Source organism: Mirounga leonina, unplaced genomic scaffold (genome assembly GCF_011800145.1).
Source record: "Mirounga leonina isolate KUSES-001 unplaced genomic scaffold, KU_Mleo_1.0 Mir_150, whole genome shotgun sequence".
NCBI classification, from domain to species: domain Eukaryota; kingdom Metazoa; phylum Chordata; class Mammalia; order Carnivora; family Phocidae; genus Mirounga; species Mirounga leonina.
Window position 1 is genome coordinate 21,372,843 of NW_023270374.1, and position 18,295 is coordinate 21,391,137.

At 47.9% G+C, this 18,295-nt stretch overlaps 1 protein-coding gene across 9 annotated transcripts in view; it reads right to left on the minus strand.

Moving 5' to 3' along the window:
• The window catches only part of PTPRA (protein tyrosine phosphatase receptor type A), a 163,273-nt gene that overhangs the window by 2,503 nt on the left and 142,475 nt on the right, over nucleotides 1–18,295 (minus strand). For all 9 annotated transcript variants that reach the window (XM_035005994.1, XM_035005999.1, XM_035005995.1 and 6 more), the window contains 8 exons: nucleotides 17,919–18,085; nucleotides 17,283–17,418; nucleotides 16,438–16,587; nucleotides 15,102–15,195; nucleotides 14,725–14,801; nucleotides 13,859–13,993; nucleotides 4,677–4,802; nucleotides 4,446–4,597 (listed from right to left, as the gene is read on the minus strand). In XM_035005994.1, coding sequence (XP_034861885.1) covers nucleotides 4,446–4,597; nucleotides 4,677–4,802; nucleotides 13,859–13,993; nucleotides 14,725–14,801; nucleotides 15,102–15,195; nucleotides 16,438–16,587; nucleotides 17,283–17,418; nucleotides 17,919–18,085 — 1,037 coding nt within the window. The remainder of the gene's footprint in view (nucleotides 1–4,445; nucleotides 4,598–4,676; nucleotides 4,803–13,858; nucleotides 13,994–14,724; nucleotides 14,802–15,101; nucleotides 15,196–16,437; nucleotides 16,588–17,282; nucleotides 17,419–17,918; nucleotides 18,086–18,295) is intronic.

An 18,295-nucleotide genomic window follows, 5' to 3' on the forward strand; every position in this document is an offset into this window, starting at 1 on the left:
AGAGCAGACTCAGCAGGCAGAGCGAGAAGCAGACTCCCCACTGAGCAAGGAGCCCGATGTGGGACTCGATCCCAGTACCCTGGGATCACGACCTGAACCAAAGGCAGTCACTTAACTGCCTGAGCCACCCAGGCGTCCCTGTTGTTAGGATGCTAAGTGATGTGGCCTGAAGTTTTTAGAAGAACCTCTCAGGCTGCTGTGTTGACACAGGGAAACACGTGAGGCCAGTATAACTCCTGGGAAGAGGAGGTGGTGGCTCAGACAGAGGGGTGCTGGTGGAGGGAGTGAGAAATACTTGATTCTGAAACCACTTTCCATGTAGAGCAAGGTCGAACATTACACGTGCATATGTGAGGAAATAAGGAGGAGAAGAGTATGGCTCCAAGGCCTCTCATCGGAGAGAGCTGGGGGACTGAAATGCCATTTACTGACTGGGGGAAGGCTGGGCAAAGAGCAGACTTAGGAAGGAAGACGAGAAGTTCTGATCCGGACCTGAAAATGCCAAAACTGAAGATGCCAAAGTGGAAATGTTGAGTAGGTAACTAGACACATAAATCTGGAGTTTAGGGAGAGGTTGACCTGGTGATAATGACACAGGAGTTGGTACGAAAGCCAGGAGACAAGACGGGCTGCCTGGGGGAGTGGCTATTAGTCAACAATGAGGTCCATCTGGGCCCTGGACCACAGATGGAGAGGAATCAGCCAGTGAGGACATAAACCAGGAGAGAAGCCATGTTGAAAGCATTCCACAGAGAAGCGACTGGTTAACTGTGTTGGATACTGATGAAGGTCAAGGGTAAGGAGACAGAAGGATCTCTGGACGCAGCAATGTGGAGGTCACAGGTAGCCCTCACAGGGGCAGTTGCAATGGAGTGTGGAGGGGAGAGGTTAACCAGAATGGGCTCAAGAGAGAATGGGAAGAGAGGAACTGGGGAGTTAGTCTGGACAAATCTTTCTTGAGAAACTTTACTATTAAGGAAAACAGAGAAATAGAGGGGTACCTGGAGGGGAATGAGAGGTAAGAGTTTTTAAAATATTAAGACGGGAGAAATTATAGCCCATTTGCATGAAGATGGTAGTTATCCAGAGGAAAACCTGATGATGTAGGATAGTGAAGTCAGGTCCCTGAGGAGACAAAAGGGGATGGAATTGATATCCAAGTGGAGGGTGACTGTGGCAGACAGGCCCTACCATGGCACCCCAGATCCCTGCCTCTTGGTGCTCATGCCCTTATGCAATCTCTTCCCCATGAGTGTGGGTGGGATGTGTGTGTGCTTCTAACCAACAGACAGTAGCAAGGGGGATGAGATGTATGTAACTACACGTATGTGGTTATGCTACATGGGATCATAAAGACTGTCTCGAAAGGAGACACTCTCTTGCTGGCTTAGAAGAGGTAGCAGCCACACTGGGAAGGTCCACGTGGCAAGGAACTTCAGCCCAGCAGCCTGCAGGGGACTGAATGCTACCAAAAACCAAGTGAGCTTAGAAATGGATCCTTCCTGGGGCGCCTGGGTGGCCCAGTTGGTTAAGCGTCTGTCTTCAGCTCAGGTCGTGATCCCAGGGTCCTGGGATGGAGCCCCACATCGGGTTCCCTGCTCAGTGGGGAGTATGCTTCTCCCTCTCCCACTCCCTCTGCTTGTGTTCTCTCTCTTGCTTTCTCAAAAAAAAAAAAAAAAAAAAAAGAAATGGATCCTTCCCATTCGAGCCTCAGATGGGACCACAGCCCTGGCTAACACCTTGACTGGAGTCTTGTGAGACCCTGAAGCGCAGGACTCACCTAAGATGTGCTCAGATTTCTGACCACAGAGACTGTGAGATAAATGTGTTGTTTTAAGATGCTACGTTTGTGGTAATATTATTACACACCAATAGATGATTAATGCAACTGGCTTCAGAGAGAGGTCAGACAACTCATTCACTGAACAGGAGGGATGCAGGGTCCACAGCACCAATGCCGGGAGACAGGCAGCTATGTGCTGGAAGCACACAGAAGTTCTGATTGCTTCTCCTTTCTTACAAACAGAAAACACCGTCCTCTCTCAAATACGAGGACAGAAGAGGTGCTGATGGTATCTAGGTTTGAGAGGAGGTGTGAAATAATCATCTAGGACAAAGGCTGGCAAGCTGTTCTGTAAAGGGCCAGACAGGAAATATCCTGGGTGTTGCTGAGAAGAGACAAAATCCGTTCTAACTGTACAACTCTGACTTCCTGTGTGCTGAGCAGCAGTGTGAGGCACGGAGAGCTCCACGTCTGGTCTCAATTCTGTTGCTGGAGCATAAGAGCAGCAGATACACACACAGACGGGCACAGCTGTGTTCCAATAAAACCTCATATACAGACACCAAAATGTGAATTTCACGCCATCTTCATGTCATGAAATAGTCTTTTGATTTTTAAAAAACCATTTAAAAATGTAAAAACAGGGGACACCTGGGTGGCAGTCGGTTAAGTGGCTGCCTTTGGCTCAGGTCATGAGCCCGGGGTCCTGGGATCCAGTCCTGCACTGGGCTCTCTCTCTGCCTGCCATTCCCCCTGCTGTTCTCTCTCTGGCAAATAAATAAATAAATAAAATCTTAAAAATATAAAAATAGTTCTTAGCTTGCAGACCCACAGAAAACCAGGTGGTAGGCCAGATTTGGCACTGCACCCTAGTATGTCCAGCCGTGGTCTGGAAGAGTGGAAGGTGCAGAAGGATAGCAAGGCAGCAGTAAGGGCCAACCATGAAGTCAGTGGTCAGGAATGTAAACTGAAGCCTGTAACCCGATGCTTCTCTTCAGCCACACTCAGCAGCCCAGTGCAGATGCAGGCTAGCTAGAGAATCTGGGGTTTGCCAAGAAAGGGTGACCAAGGGAAAGAAAAAAGTGTAGGGAAGGAAATACTTATCTGGGCAGTCCAAGGAATCTTTTCGTAGATTTTTAGTTTAATTTTTTTTTTAAAGTAATCTCTACCCCCAATGTGGGTCTCAAACTGACAACCCCGAGTTCAAGAGTTGAGTGTTCTACTGCCTGAGCCAGACAGGTGCACCACCAAGGAATTCTTTTAATTTTGCCAATCCAATGGGCACAAAGCACACTGCATTGTTTTCATTCTCATTTCTCAGAATATTACTAGTAAAGTATAGCACCTTTTTGTGTTCACTGTCCATTTGTATTAGTTGGTACACTTTGTCACTTTTTTAAGATATTTTTTAAATGCTTTATTTTTGTATAGGCAATAAATTATCATAGTTCAAATTTCAAAACAATCCCAAACAAGAAAAGGTTTCCTTCCTACTCCATTTCTTCGCCTTCAGATGCACTCCTGGGAAAGCACCAATGTCCTTGGGTCCTTGCCTGTCCTTCCAGAGATATTTTTAGGCATATACCAACAGAAACATTATGTTCTGTTTTTTAAAAGTCTTTTATTTATTTAAATGATCTCTACACCCCACATAGAGCTCGAACTCACAACCCCAAGATCAAGAGTCGCACATTTCATCCACTGAGCCAGCCAGGCGCCCCCCAACAGAAACACATGTTTTTTCTCTATCTCCCATTTGCTTTTGTTCACAAAGCAATACATCTAGAGGATTAACCCACACCCAGTATATAAGCAGACTCATTAATTTTTGTAGCTCTGTAGCATGAGATCCATAAACATGGCTTATTGAGTCAGCCCCCTATTAATATGTTTAGATAATTTATAATCTTTCACTATTATAAGTAGTACTTCGATAGTGGTGACTATTTCCTTTTGGCCAGTTGATGCACATTTACTGGATACATTCCTAGAAGTTCCTTTGCTTATTTTTCTGTTTTTAAAACCAATTTGCAGTGATTTATGATATACTCTTCCTTCTAAGAATTTTTTTCCCCCAAATTATAATAGCAATACAAGCTCATGGTAAGTTTTTTCCCCCTAAAATGCAATCTCAAACAACACGCCCCCCAAAATTCACCTTTGCTCCCCAAACGAGTCCCCTTATCATCTTTCTTCTGTCAGTGACAGCAACCATTACCAGTAACCCTGATTTAAACTCGGGATACACCCTACAGCCTTGATTCCTCTTCTCTTTCACATCTATGTTTTCAGTCTTGCTCATTTTTCTTCAAATTCTTCTCAAAATAGTTGCCCTTTTCTCTTTTCCTGTGTTTCTTAAGGAGGCCAGACCCTCACCCCCACAGTCTCTCCACTGTCAGTCTCCTCTGCTGCTCGCCCCTACCCCATCACTATCCCAAATGCTCCCCTGCCCGATATTCTAATGTCACTAGTTCCCTAGCACTTAATGCGAAGTTTGACCACCACAACCCTCTCCCATTATCTGGCCCTGTGCTGGCCACCAAACTCGACTGCCAGGTGCTGCTCCCCAGTGGCCTGCTCTTGTCTGGCTTTCCCCACTGTCGCTCCCCCTGCCTGCCTCTTATGGCCTCCCCTTCCCCCCGAGGGCTGGGGAGAGCGGTACCTGCAGTGCACGGTGATGGGGTGGTTCCCCGACTGCTGTTGCTGCTTCTGCACGGCCGCGATGATGCTGATCATGCCCTTCCCGTCGCTGGGGATGCCCACTTCAGGCCAGCCGTGGAAGTGGAACTGCCGGATCTGCCGGCCTTTGTTCTCCTTTGGAAGAAGGGCGATCAGAGATGTGGGGCGGTCTGGCTTTTCCCTGCGGGAGAAGCCGCACCCCCAGCCACCTTACCCTGGTGTTGGTGACCAGGAGGTCTCTGACAGTGTAGCTCTCACATTCCTCCTCTTTCTTCAGCTCCACTGTGATGTCTCCATAGGACACCACTCCATCAGAGGGCCAGTACTGGGCACATTTCTCCTGGAGGGACAAATGGGAGAGGGGAGGGGCTTGGAATATCACGTATGGTAGAGGCGGGGCTGTCCTTCGAGCCTCCTGCTCCCCTCTGATGGTAGGCACCTCTTACAGGACACCTTCATATCCAAGGTATCAAAAACCCAGAGTGTCATTACGTTACTTAATGTCACTCCAATTCACTTCACTAGGATCCTCACTAGCACGTCTACAGCTGACCCTTGAACAACATGGATTTGAACTGCGTGGGCCCACTTATACACACTCTTCTGGATAAATACAGTACAGTAGTATAAATGTATTTTCTCTTCCTTACGACTTTCTTAATGACATTTTCTTTTCTCTAGTTTACTTTATTGTAAGAACACAGTATATCATACATAAAACATGTAAAATATGTGCTGTTAGTGTCATTGATCAATCTTCAGGTCAGCAGTAGACAATTAATTACTTTTTTTAAAAAAGATTTTATTTATTTGACAGAGAAAGACACAGCAAGAGAGGGAACACAAGCAAGGGGAGTGGGAGAGGGAGAAGCAGGCTTTCCTGCTGAGCAGGGAGCCCGATGCGGGGGCTCAATCCCAGGACCCTGGGATCATGACCTGAGCCGAAGGCAGACGCTTAACGACTGAGCCACCCAGGAGCCACAGTTAATTACATTTTGGTAAGTCAAAAGTTATACACAAATTTTCTTTAAAGATGTTATTTATTTGAGAGAGGGAGAACACAAGTAGAGGGCGTGGGAGAGGGAGAAGCAGACTCCCCACTGGGCAACGAGCCTGACGCGGGACTCAATCCCAGGACCCTGGGATCATGACCTGAGCCGAAGGCAGTCGCTTAACCGACTGAACCACCCAGGCGCCCCTACATGGACTTTTTTTTTTTTTAACTGAAGTATAGTTGACACACAATGTTATATGCGTTTCAGGTGTACAATACAGTAACTCCGCAAGTCTATACATTATACTATGCTCACCACCAGCTTAGCTACCATCATGTGTCACCACAGAACACTATTACCATACCACTGACTATATTCCCTACGCTGCAGCTTTCATCCCTGTGATATATGCAGATTTGTAACTGTACAAGATAGAAAGAGGGGGCTGGCGGTCAGTGCCCCTAGCCCCTGTGTTGCTCAAGAGTCAACTGTATATTTAAAAACTTAATTCCTGTACTGACATAATCACTTAACCTTTCGTGTTACTTATCTACAGTCTAAGTTGCCACACATGACAAGATCTCTGAAGAGCTCTGACCATCACCTCAGCTACGCAAAACATTTAATGGCATGGTGGAAAGAGAGGAATGTCTTTGCTCCAATTCCTTTTCTCCCCTCCTTTGCCCCCTTGGGGTGTTTCTACCTCGTAGAGATGCTTACATATGTCAGATAGCTAATCCAGAAAAACTGAACCCCACTGACATGCCAGCCGGCTGTGGTGCTTCACTAGAGCTCAGGCCACTGCATCCTTCCATCCCTTTCCTCTTGGTCCTCTGAATCTGCAGTGGCACCCCCATTTCTGTCCTTGTGAGTGAGTAGGAGATGGGTTACGGCCTGTCTTTGCTGGCATCTGGCTCAATTTCCTCCACAGCTATTTGTGGGCGGGGGCTGCCTCTGTTCACCTTTGTCTCCGCACGCCTCGCATGCTGCCTGCATGTGCTAGGCTCTCAGTAGCTGCTCAATGAATTTGTTCCATGTTTGCAGAACAAGTCAGGCTACACATACGCAAATAAAACAATACAGTTATACTGTCCTTTTCTTTGGAGCATTTTGGGGAAGACCTTAAATATCTCACTACTGGTAATTTTAAAATCCTCAACCGTAAATGTACTTCACATTCACTGGGAAAACTATGAAAAGTGGAAAAATAAGAATCACGGACAGTCTCTTAGTCCAAATAAAATCATTAAAGGTCCATTTTAGTGACTCTTCTTGCTTTTCATATGTGTGATCATTCATTACCCCCTTTATAAATGACACTGAGCTCATTTTAAAACACAGACTTATCAAAGTGGTGGATCAGGGAACTCTCACAGACCAGTCTTTTCTACGTATACCCACTTGGGAGTCCTGGGGATACTGTGAGGGTTGGGGCTCTGGGCCCTCTCCTTAGCTAGAACAGCTTTAAAAAAATTCTAATTAAGGCTCTTCAACAGAGATTATGTTGGCTTTTACGGCACTGGTGGGTGGAATGAATTTTGCTACCACAGCTCCCTCCCAACACTGACCTCACACAGTTTGCCAGCCAGGACTGAAGACTGGGACTTTAAAACCATTGTACGAGTGCTGAGATTCAAATGGGCTTGAGAGAAATGGAGTGTATGAGCTAGAATCACACTATGACTAGAAAAAGAAACAGTATAGTCCCCTATTTGATGGCTTTCAGATATCTGAGACCCTAGTTTTGGAGGTGAGGCACAACAAAGAAAAGGGGCCAAATGGAAGAAGGCCATCAGGGATAAAGTTAGGGAACTATTAAGAGAGTCCTCTCTTAAAACTGTGGACAAGGAGTCAGTCAACAGTAAAAGCAAACGGGGAGCCTGCTGTGTGGCTACTCTAATGGGGACAACTCCCCAAGGTGATTACACGTGGTTGGGACCGACCAACCAAGAGGTTAGATCAATGCCGTAGAGTGAGTTTCAAGGTGACACAGTTTTGTAGGTGAAGAGGTAAGGAGACAAGCCTGGTAAACTTATGGCTTTATAAAGTTTATAAAGTTACTTTATAAACTTATTTAAAAAAAACTTTTTTTAAGGTTATTTATTTATTTAAGGGGGAGAGAGAGAGAGCGAGAGAGAGCTAGTGAGCACACGAGCAGGAGGGAGGAAGCAGAGGGAGAGGGAGAAGCAGGCTCTCTGCTGAGCAGGGAGCCTGACGTGGGGCTCTATCTCAGGACTCTGAACTCATGACCTGAGCTGAAGGCAGACACTTAACCAACTGAGCACCCAGGCACCCCAGGATTAGGGTTTAAGGGATGATAATACAGAGAAGCCACACAAGACAATTACAGATGTTGGACCAATGGCAGCAACTCATTACACTCAGCCAGGTGAAGGTTACAGGGTTTATTTAATTTAGCTCTCTGAGTGGGCACAATACAGAGGAAGCAGGCTGGACTTAAAAACAAAGCCAGCTATTTAAGAGAAAAAGGCAACAACTGAGGGAAATGGCAGTCCAGAGGTGCCTCTCATGGCTGTGGGGAGGCCGATGGCAGAAAGAGTGGGGCCAAAGGCAACAACACTAGTTCAGGAGGCTGAGTTAAGCTGCTGGAAGGCGAGGTTTTGGAATACCCAACAAGAGCCGCTTCAGTTTAGAGACCTATTGGGGTGACCTTTTTCTAGGCCAAAGGAGAGGAACCCCCTTCCTTAAGAGGCAGAACGTGGGCCTGAGGAATCCAGAGCAGGGGCCAGCAGTGGCCTGGGGATCCTGCTGAGGAGGGAGATGTGAGAGCACAGAGCTGGAGACCAGGCCTGTGCAGAACACAAAGCAGTGACAAAACGGGACCCTCCTGTCAAGGAGTAGGCTGTGACCCATCTCAGAAGCCATGCTCCACTTAGCAGCTAGATGGCAGAAGGAACGAGGGGAAATGGAAACTAGGAGATTTATTTATTTTTATTTTTTAAAGATTTTATTTATTTGAGAGAGAGAGAGAGAGAGTGCGCGCACAAGCAGGGGGAGTGGCAGGCAGCGGCAAAGGGAGCCTGATGCGGGACTCGATCCCAGGACCCTGGGATCATGACCTGAGCTGAAGGCAGTTGCTTAACCAACTGAGCCACCCAGGCACCTGGAAACTAGGAGATTTAAATTAAGCAGGTGAAACTGTGAGAAAGAAGGACCCAATTCAAGTCTTAGGACTAGATGTCAACATGAAAGGCTCCTAAATTTTGTATGCTGGGTAGATTTTCCCTCACAATCTCAGGAAGCCCAAAGAGGATTTTAAGGAGTGACCACAGTTAGAATTCTATTTTCGAAATGATCTCTGGCTGCTGGGTGAAGAAGTGACTAAAAGTGGGTGGGAGTGGAAGTTGGTAGATGGGCTGTCAGGCTAACTGCAGTGGCGCAGGTGAGTGGACAATGGTTTTGAGTAGGGGTCTGTAGCTGTGCCGGAGAGAGGTGGACATGCTCAGCATATGTCAGATCTCACGGATGTGGGAAGGGAGGAGGATGTGGGGACCGAGGAAAGGGGAGTGATGAAGGTAACTACTAGACTTCTGCCATGAACAACTGGGCAGAAGGCAGGACAACTTACCGAGATGGTTAAGAGTTGGGCAGACTAGTACAGGAAGGAGGAAATCATGTTTCATCTGGGCCAGGTGGAGTTTGAGATCCTTAACAGTCATGTGAAGATAACCAGTGGGCACATGGATACACTAGTCCACAACTGGGAAGTGGGGGCTGGGTTAGAGACACAGATTTGGGGACCTGTGGCGTATAAATAGCATTCTAAGCCGCAGGACTAGATGAGGTCCTCAAGGGATAGTGTGTTAAACAACAGAGGGTTAAGGCCTGAGTCAGGACACTTCAATGATTAGAGGTCACACAGAGGAGGAGGAGGTGGTCACAAAGAAAACAAAAGTTGCTGCCAGGCCAGTGAGGGGTTGATATCATGCAGTTCAAGAGAAGAAAATGTTCTGAGGAGGAAGGAGGCGTTCAGTATTTCTGATGCTGCTATAAAACGACCAAAAAGACAAGAGAAAAGAAAGGCCTTTGGAATGGCAAGATGGCAGTCACCACTGATCCTGACTCCAGTACTCCCAGAAGGAACAGGGTGAGGAGAGAACTTGAAGGAAGAAAGCCAACTCTTCAAAGGAGTTGTGCTGGGATAGAAAGGGTGCAGAGAATGGGATACAGAGAGAAGGAACTGAGGGACAGGAGAGAGATGTTTGTTTTGTGAAGACAGGAACGCAACAAGGCACAGGCTGGCTCGGGTAACACAGCGGAGAGGAACTACTGATGGAGGTGAGGGAGAAGGACCGCCTGAGAAGGCAGGAGGCAGTGCGCAGGCACACTGGACAGGTGGACTGAGAGGCGAAGGAACCCCCTCCCACTGCAAGCGGAGATGTGAGAGAATGGGTACGGATCGGAGGAGGCTAGTTGCTTGAAGGAGGGAAGATGAGTGTGTTCTCATCTGATTTCTGAAGAGAAGACTGAGCCAGGTTGTGAGATAAGGTGCCAAGAAAATAAAAGACTGGGAGGGAATAACGGATGTTAGCAAGGAAAGGATTATAATAATGACAAGTCCTAAAAACTCTAAAGAGAGTAAGGAGGAAGGTGAGAACACAAAGGGAGTCAGGGGCTGAGGAAGTGGAGGAGTCCATGGCTCTAAAAGAGGACTTCAACCACCTCCACTTTGACCTCAGTCTGTATTTTCTGATTAAGTTTTTCTCTCCAGCTTCTCTCTTAACTCAGGTAAAAGACCTGGCAGGCAGAGCATCTAGGGATGGGAACCGAAACTGCCCCTCAAGCAATGACGACTGCCCTGACCTCAGCAAGACCCCACATGACTGGACTGACCCCAAGACAGTGATCGACCTGACCATTCTGCCCACCTGCATGTACCCACTGACCTTTGTCCCACAACTTCCTTCTATGAACCTAGAACTATTCTCAGCACTTTGGACATAGTCTTTGGGACAGTAGTCCATGGTCTTTCCAGTGCTGGCCTCACTGAAATAAATTCCTCTTCTGTTTCGCCTCTACTGGGCTCTGCTTTTGGACTGTCAGTGGCAAGTGGCCAAACCTGGCCTGTTTGGGAGTCCTGGAGCTCTTGCACCCTTGGGCCCTGATCACAGCTCTAGAGACCTGGTGAAGATTAAAACTTACTGGAGTAAGAGGAGGGAAGTAGTGAGGTGAACAATCAGCAGACAGTAAGCAGGGCAGGATGCGGGGTGCCTGGTGCTGAGATCCCAAAGGCAGCGCAGATATGGGCAATGACTTGATTTGAGTGGGTGGCTGAGGGAACCGAGAGGCCGAAAGACCAAGGGTAAATGGATCACCTGCATGGATACTTATGCCTTCAGGAGCAGAAGCAGGCATAGGGGCCACCAAGGGGCAATAAGTCCAGTGTTAAAATCATCAGTAGCTGAGGATGGGAGACAAGAATAGTGCTCAAGTCCAGTAGCAGAATACTTGGGAACGGGGCTTTAATCTCAGATTTATGTTTTCAAGTTATGGATTCTAGATAATGATATCCCAAAGAAGGTGCAACAAAAGCTTTGTGTCTTTTCTCCTGCTGCCTTTAACCTCCTCCTCCTGGACAGCACCCAGTGTCTTGCATGGTCTGAGGCTGACAAGAGTGATGAGGACACACAGCTTTGTGGCAGGTGTCTAATGCAGTCTCATTCTACTGACTCTGGTAAATGGAACACAACCTTGGGTTGGGCTGACCCCATGCAGAAACTGCTAGAACTGCTCTGCCCACTTGGATGAATGGTCCAACCTAAGCTATTGAGGAAGCAGGCTTTACTAAGCATGTTGGTGGATCCCTCTGGTTAAGATGGAGCCAGGGGGAAGGGAGAGAAACAGGGAGAAAAGAGGATTTTAAGTTTTAATTCTTTTGGGATTTTAATGTATATAAAATTGATAATTTAGGATTATGACTTTTTCCTTGGGACTTTAAAACCAGGTGTGGAGAGTGATGGTGTCATGTTGTGTAAATGTAGATACCTTTCACTGTATCATTTAGGCTTGTGAGATGGAACAGAAAGGGAAATCCTGTCTTAGGGGGGCAGAGAGGCCTTATAAAGAATGTCATTAATATCCTGTTCTGATTCAGTTCAGAAGCTTCTGAGGGCAAGAGCTGCTGCCTACCTCATGGGCCCTGCAGAGAGGCAATAAGGCATAGGAGGTAGAGGGGACTGCAGGCTTGACCAGTGGGTGGGAGACTGTGTATGTGCATGGCCCTTTTCCCCATCTCCACCCTTTACTCTCACTAGGTTTCCTTCAAGGACGGAAGAGCCTGATAATCTGATGGGACGAAGTTGGGATATTCACTGGGCCACATTTCATTGTATGGCAGCAGGCTGACAGATGATACTTGTGTTTGCCATCCCAGCACTTCTCCCTGCAATATGGTCCTGCTCATCATAGATCTGGAGGCGGGCAGTGTGGGGATAACTTCATGCAGGTCCATGGTTTATCTACACCTTCCATCTCAGCCTATTAGAGAGGGCCAGGAGACACGCACCTAGCTTCTGGTAACACAGTAGCTCACTGCCCAATCGCAGAGCCAGGAACTGTGCCCCAAACCTCTCACCTCATCAGTATTGTTATTTATTTATTTATTTATTTAAAAGAATTTTATTTACTTATTTGACAGAGAGAGACAAAGCGAGAGAAGGAACACAGCAGGGGGAGTGGGAGAGGGAGAAGCAGGCTTCCCTTGCATCAGGGAGCCCCATGTGGGGCTCGATCCCAAGACCCTGGGATCATGACCTGAGCCGAAGGCAGACGCTTAACGACTGAGCCACCCAGGTGCCCCATCAGGATTGTTATTAATGATAGATGAAGACCTATGAGGTATGTCTGTTGATTAGGGACATGATAGAAATCTGGAAAGAATAGCTAATGAGTCAAGTGATTAAAATTGAAAAAAAAAATCTTGACATACAGAACATCAGGGTGTGCAAATATGTATAAAGCTGTATCAAAGTTAAACTGTACAAGTACAGAATGGGGAAGGTGTAGCTAATAACAACTAACATAAAATATACTTAGTGATTTATTTTTAAATATTTTATTTATTTATTTGACAGACATAGCGAGAGCAGGAACACAAGCAGGGGGAGTGGGAGAGGGAGAAGCAGGCTTCCCCTCGAGTAGGGAGCCCGACGTGGGGCTCAATCCCAGGACCCTGGAACCATGACCTGAACTGAAGGCAGACGCTTAACGCCTGAGCCACCCAGGCGCCCCTACTTAGTGATTTTTCAATTGGTTGTAAATTCAGTGAGTCATAAGTGGGTGCCATTCTTAATTCTTCACCCTGTCACCATGGCACCTCTTCACGATCTTTTGGGACAGACCCCTTGTCACCATCAGTGCCGAGTCCAGGCCATCAGCAGTACTGCCACAGTACTGCTTGCAGGGTGCTCGTTTCTAATCTGTCCTCCTCACTGAGCCAGAGGGACTTTAAAAAAAACACAAATCTGATATTGTCAAGGGCTCTTAAACTGCTCTATAAAGTCCAAACTCTTTACTACGGCTCAGAAAGACCTTTATCACCAGGCCCTTGCTGGCTTCTCCAGGCAACTTCTCTCTATTCTGATCCCTGTTAAGTCACACGCCAGGTATAAGGAAGCACCCGTTTACCGCGCTGGGCAACCACAACGGAGTGTTTAAGATCATAAACACTGTGTGAACACAGACTGCGCCACCCAGCGTACAGTGAGAGGTGGAGGCAGGAGGCAGGCAGAGAGTGACCCCTGAGATGGAAAGTGCTCAGTAGAGGCTGTGTGGTTGTGACTCAGGAACAGAAGTACGAGATTCTCTACACTGAGGGGGGCTGACCCAAGGGGGCCTCTAAGGTCCCTTACATTCTGACTTGCCAGACAATTCCACTTTTTAACTGACTTGAGGATGCTTTCTTTAAAAGATTTCCTTGTTACTGAATGTTAACTTATAAATTTCTTCTATTATTTCTCAGGCTCTACTGTTTTCTTTTCTGTAGTCTGCAAAGAGGCAACTCATCTTCCCACAGTCTTCTGGTTCATTTTTCTGACCTGGAAGGCAACCTCTTCTTAGGGACACTCAGGAGTTCCACATTAGATCCTTGGTCTGGCTCTGCATCCCTCATTTCACTAGCTCTGCCCTGCCTGGGAGGTGGGAGGAGGAGGTGCTGCACAAAGCTAGGCTCTGGGTAAACCGTATTCAGGAGAGAAGTAAGAGGCAGGAACGGTCTGGGGGCTCAGACCACACTGCTCTTTCAGTCCTAAGAAAAGCCCCGGATTGCTCAGATCAACTGCTCGGATACAGCTCTTTGGATAGTTTAAGCCAAACACAGCTCCCCTCCACCCCTTTTCCTGTGCTCTCTATCTCCCACAGCCCAGGATCTCATTGAGCTCACCTGGCCTCTCTCCTCCAGTTCTGTTAACATGACGATAGAGCAGGATTTCCACTCCCAGATCATTCGCCAGAAGTCTTCAATGGTGTGGAGAAGAGGACCCTGGCTGGCGATGTATGAGTCCTTCTGTCGGTAGCCCTGTAGAGGCCAGGTCGGTGGGAGGAGTAAGGTGGTTTAATCAGGGAGGGGCTAGCGAAGACAGGCCACTAGGATGGGATGGGGCTGCTTGGAGGCAAACTCATCCCAGGCAGAACTCCCCTTTGGCCAAGGACCAAACCCTGTCTGACATGCTAGTCTCTTTCTTTCTTTTTTTTTTTTTTTTTAAAGATTTATTTATTTATTTATTTATTTATTTATTTATTTATTTGAGAGAGAGAGAATGAGAGAGAGAGAACACATGAGAGAGGATAGGGTCAGAGGACGAAGCAGACTCCCTGCCGAGCAGGGAGCCCGATACGGGACTCGATCCAGGGACTCCAGGATCATGACCTGAGCCGAAGGCAGTCGCTTAACCAACTGAGCCACCCAGGCGCCCCCATGCTAGTTTCTTTCTATGAGGGCAAGGGAAAGGGGGGTTGGAGCTGGGATAAAGAGAACAAGAATGGGAAAGACCAGAGGCTTTCAGCCCTTGGCTGTGGTCTGTGCTATGAACTTTTCCCTCCAGTTATTACTGCGGTGTGTGCCCTCTTGTTTCCCCCACCACCTGCTCTCTGGGGCCTGACAGACCTAGTGTGCAGGCTGGGTATTGGTTCTGTATTTGATGAACTGACACAAGCACAACCCTCCCAAGCACTAGGAGTGTGGCAGTGCAAGGCCCAGCCAAATCTCCACGGAGGGTGGGGAGCTCTGGGGACACAGCTACCACTTACGTCAATGAAGGATGCATTCACGTAGTCCGTGTTCTCCTCACCCCTCTTGACTGGAATGATCACTCTGTTGAATTCATCTGCAGGAAGGACAGAAGCTGTGGCTCCCCAACATCACCTGTCCTCTCCTATCTCTTTTTCAATCTTTCCTTCCCACCCAGGCCCTGGGTAAGTATAACCCCAGCTGGGCAATAACGTGCCTTTTCCTAGCCCAGGAGGGAGAAACCTTTTGGCCTTCATGCTTTTTTCATCTCCAGAAGCCACTAAAGAACTAAGAGCAATGCCCTAATTCTGGTCTCCAAGTTGATCATGAATTAGTACCTGAGAAGTGGAAGGAGGGATGGGGCACTAAGGCTTTGCAGTGGGGAGAGAGCTCTTACATGGAATGATTTGTAAAACTCGGTTCTTCTTCATGTTGGCTGGAAGGTTTCCAGTCCGCATCTTGTCATTCTGGATTTTGATTGATGTTAACTTCTGAATGGGGAAGGAAAGGGGAAACGTTCCTGATCTCTGTAACTTGGCAAGATTATGCCTGTCAGACCTGCATCTTCAGGCTACTCTGGCTGCATACTGCTCCTCACTGGAGCCCTGACCTCCACTTCCACATGGTCTTGCTGGAACACCGTTTCTTCAATCATAAGCTCAGTGAACAAGCCAAGAGTGTTTGGGAAACACTGCCTTGCGGGCTCCTTGTGGACCCTTCTGGGATTCCCTGGGGCTGAAACTTTATGATCCTGGAGCAAGGATCTTAGTTTCATAGGAGGGAGTGTGCCTGCCTTTCCTCTCTCCCTGTTGTTCCACTCCAGAGGCTGTCTTCGACTCTTTAGAAAACCTTATTCAAATGCACATGCTCCCTTCTCCTGATTCTGAGGCTCCTTCTTGACCCTTGCTACTTAAAGTGCAGCCCATAAACCAGCAACCGTCTCATCGCATTAGAAATGCAGAATCTCAGGCCCTAACTCTGTTTTTCCCTGCCAAATCAGAATCTGCATGTTAACAGGATCTATGGTAATTCGTGTGCACATTATAGTTTGAGAAGAACTGCTTTAAGGGATGCGTTTTTTCCCATTGCAACCCAGAATCTCTTCTTCTGGGAACAGTTATATTGCCAAGAGTGTGACAAGTTCCTTAGGTGTGCTGAGAACCACCGTCTAATGGCATACAGCAGAGGTCAGCAAGCTATGGTCCATGGGCCAAATCTGGCCTGCTGCCTATAAATACACTTGCATGGAAACACAGCCATGCTCATTTGTTTATGTAGCAACCAGGCTGCTTTTGTGCTACAGCAACAGTGTTAAGCAGCTGCAACAGAGACCATATGGCCTGCAAAGCCTAAAATATCTACTGTCTGGTGCTTATAGGAAAGGTTTGCTGCTGCTGTACATTGTAATACATACAATAATATACCTGTGTGTGTGTGTCTGTGTGTCTGTGGGGGGCGGGGGGGTGGGCTGGGGGACTTAAAAAAAAAATACCACTGCCAGTTTTTTGTTTTTTTCTTTCCTCCTAACACAACCCAAGTGATTCTAAGTGCAGGATGGGTTGAAAACAACTAGGTTATGAATATAAAGGGCCAGAAACCCACCGCTTTAACCACGCACGTATCTTACAAGGGGATTCCCAATTTGTTGCTAAGTCTCTAAGAGCCAAGCATTCGATATTCCCCAGAGCACATGGATCCTTCAGTTTGAAAGAGGGAGTTCAGCTCCAACTCACCTTAAACTCCTCCTCTAATCCATTGTTGCTGGTCCCTGGGATTTTGTTGTAAATTTTCTGCAGATGTGTTTCTAGAGAGGTCACTTCTAGTTCTGTATCTCCATAGAGATAATGCTCCAGAAGGGCTTGGTATATGAAGACGTACTGCATCTGAAATGCCATGATGCCCAAGTTCCCAGTTACACAAAGCATGGTCTCTGGGGTGCCAGATGAGCCCCTCCCACCCCGAATTCCCTCCAGTCCACTTCTGCCTTGACCCTAGCAGGTATAAAATTATTCACTCTTGTCCCGGTTCCGTGAGGCAGGACTTCAAATGCATGAAGCCCGCTGGGGGTGCTTAGCTTGGGAGGGAGGGTCCTACTCTGGCAGCCTCCTAGAGTGCAAGCCTGGAGAGAAGGACAAATCCAACTCCCGCTCATTCTCACAGCACAGACTGAACAGTCTGAAGGGGTTGTCAAAGTCTGGTGACACACAAAACCTGGGCCAGCCTCCCTCCCAGTGCTGTGTCCTTTGAACCCCATGCCCCAACCACAGAGCTGATCCTATTGTTGCTCCTGGACATGGCTGAGCTGAGTCACAACTCTGTGGGCACTGGTTCTCTCAGCTGCCTGCATGCATACTTCTCTCAGGACCTGTTCCTCATCCTTAGAGTCTAGTGCAAATGACACCTGCCTTCCCAACTCCTCTGTGCTCCATGTCTCTTTTAATACATAATTTGTAAGGGTCCTTCATCACAGTGCATGATAATCATTTACAATAACCTAGGAGGTTGAGCAATCCATGAGGCTAGTAGGTGTTTTGATCCTGGAATGCCCCCACCCTCACCTTACCCACAAATCACTCACGTCGGTTTGCACCATCTGGCAGCGCTGTGCCCGGATCCGGCTCACAAAGCCATACACGTCCACTTTGCGCTCTGTATGCATCATGTCCAGCATGGCATCAATGACAACAAAGGTACCTGTACGCCCTACACCCGCACTGTAGCCAGAGAGCAGGGGTGTTACTGAGATGGCCAGCATGCCTTGTGGGAGCATACAGGGAAGGGGTAGCATAGGCCAGGACTCTTTCTTCAGGCCATTACATTCTAATTCTGAATGGGGAATAGCTGGAACACTCATGGAGCCAACAATCCCGCTGTATCCCGGACTCCGTACCTTATCAGGACCAGGGAACCCTGACACTCAGAAAGGTGTGAAGGTTCCAAGCACACAAAGCAGCACTCAATCTAGCTTTCTGGCTTCATAGCAGTGGTCTCCCCACCCCCAATCTTGGAGGACTGCCCTTCCCTCTTTCCTCAAAGGCTCTATACCCAGCACAAAAACTTGAGGAGTCTCTCTGGCTGCTGCCCCGGGACCCTAACAGCTTATCTGCTCTGTGTTAGCCTCCTCTCCTCAGCCAGGGCCCCTGTGCTTTCCTTTGCTCTGACCATGGGAACGGAATATGGTATAAGCGGGGAGCCAAGGGTCAGCCACACTGACCTGCAGTGGACCACGATGGCCCCTGCATACTGAGGGTTACAGGCTTTCACCTTCTTGAGGAACTTGAGCATGCCGATAGGGGTGAAAGGCACCCCAAAGTCTGGCCAGCTGGTAAAGTGGAACTGAGTGATGAGGCGCTGTGGCTTCCTGTTGGTCACGTCGCCCACCTGTGGAGTGAGGAGATCCTGTGTGTTGGCCCTGATAACCTGGGGCAGGGCAGTGCCAGGGGAGGGGAGGGGCGGGGCAGCTTAGGAGCCAGGGCCAGCTGTGGTTGTAACAATGGGGAAGTGAGAGTCTGTCCAAGGAAGAGTTAACCATGGGGAGAGGATCTCTTCCCAGGAATCCCATGGGGTAAGGCAGGGCTCTTACAATTATTC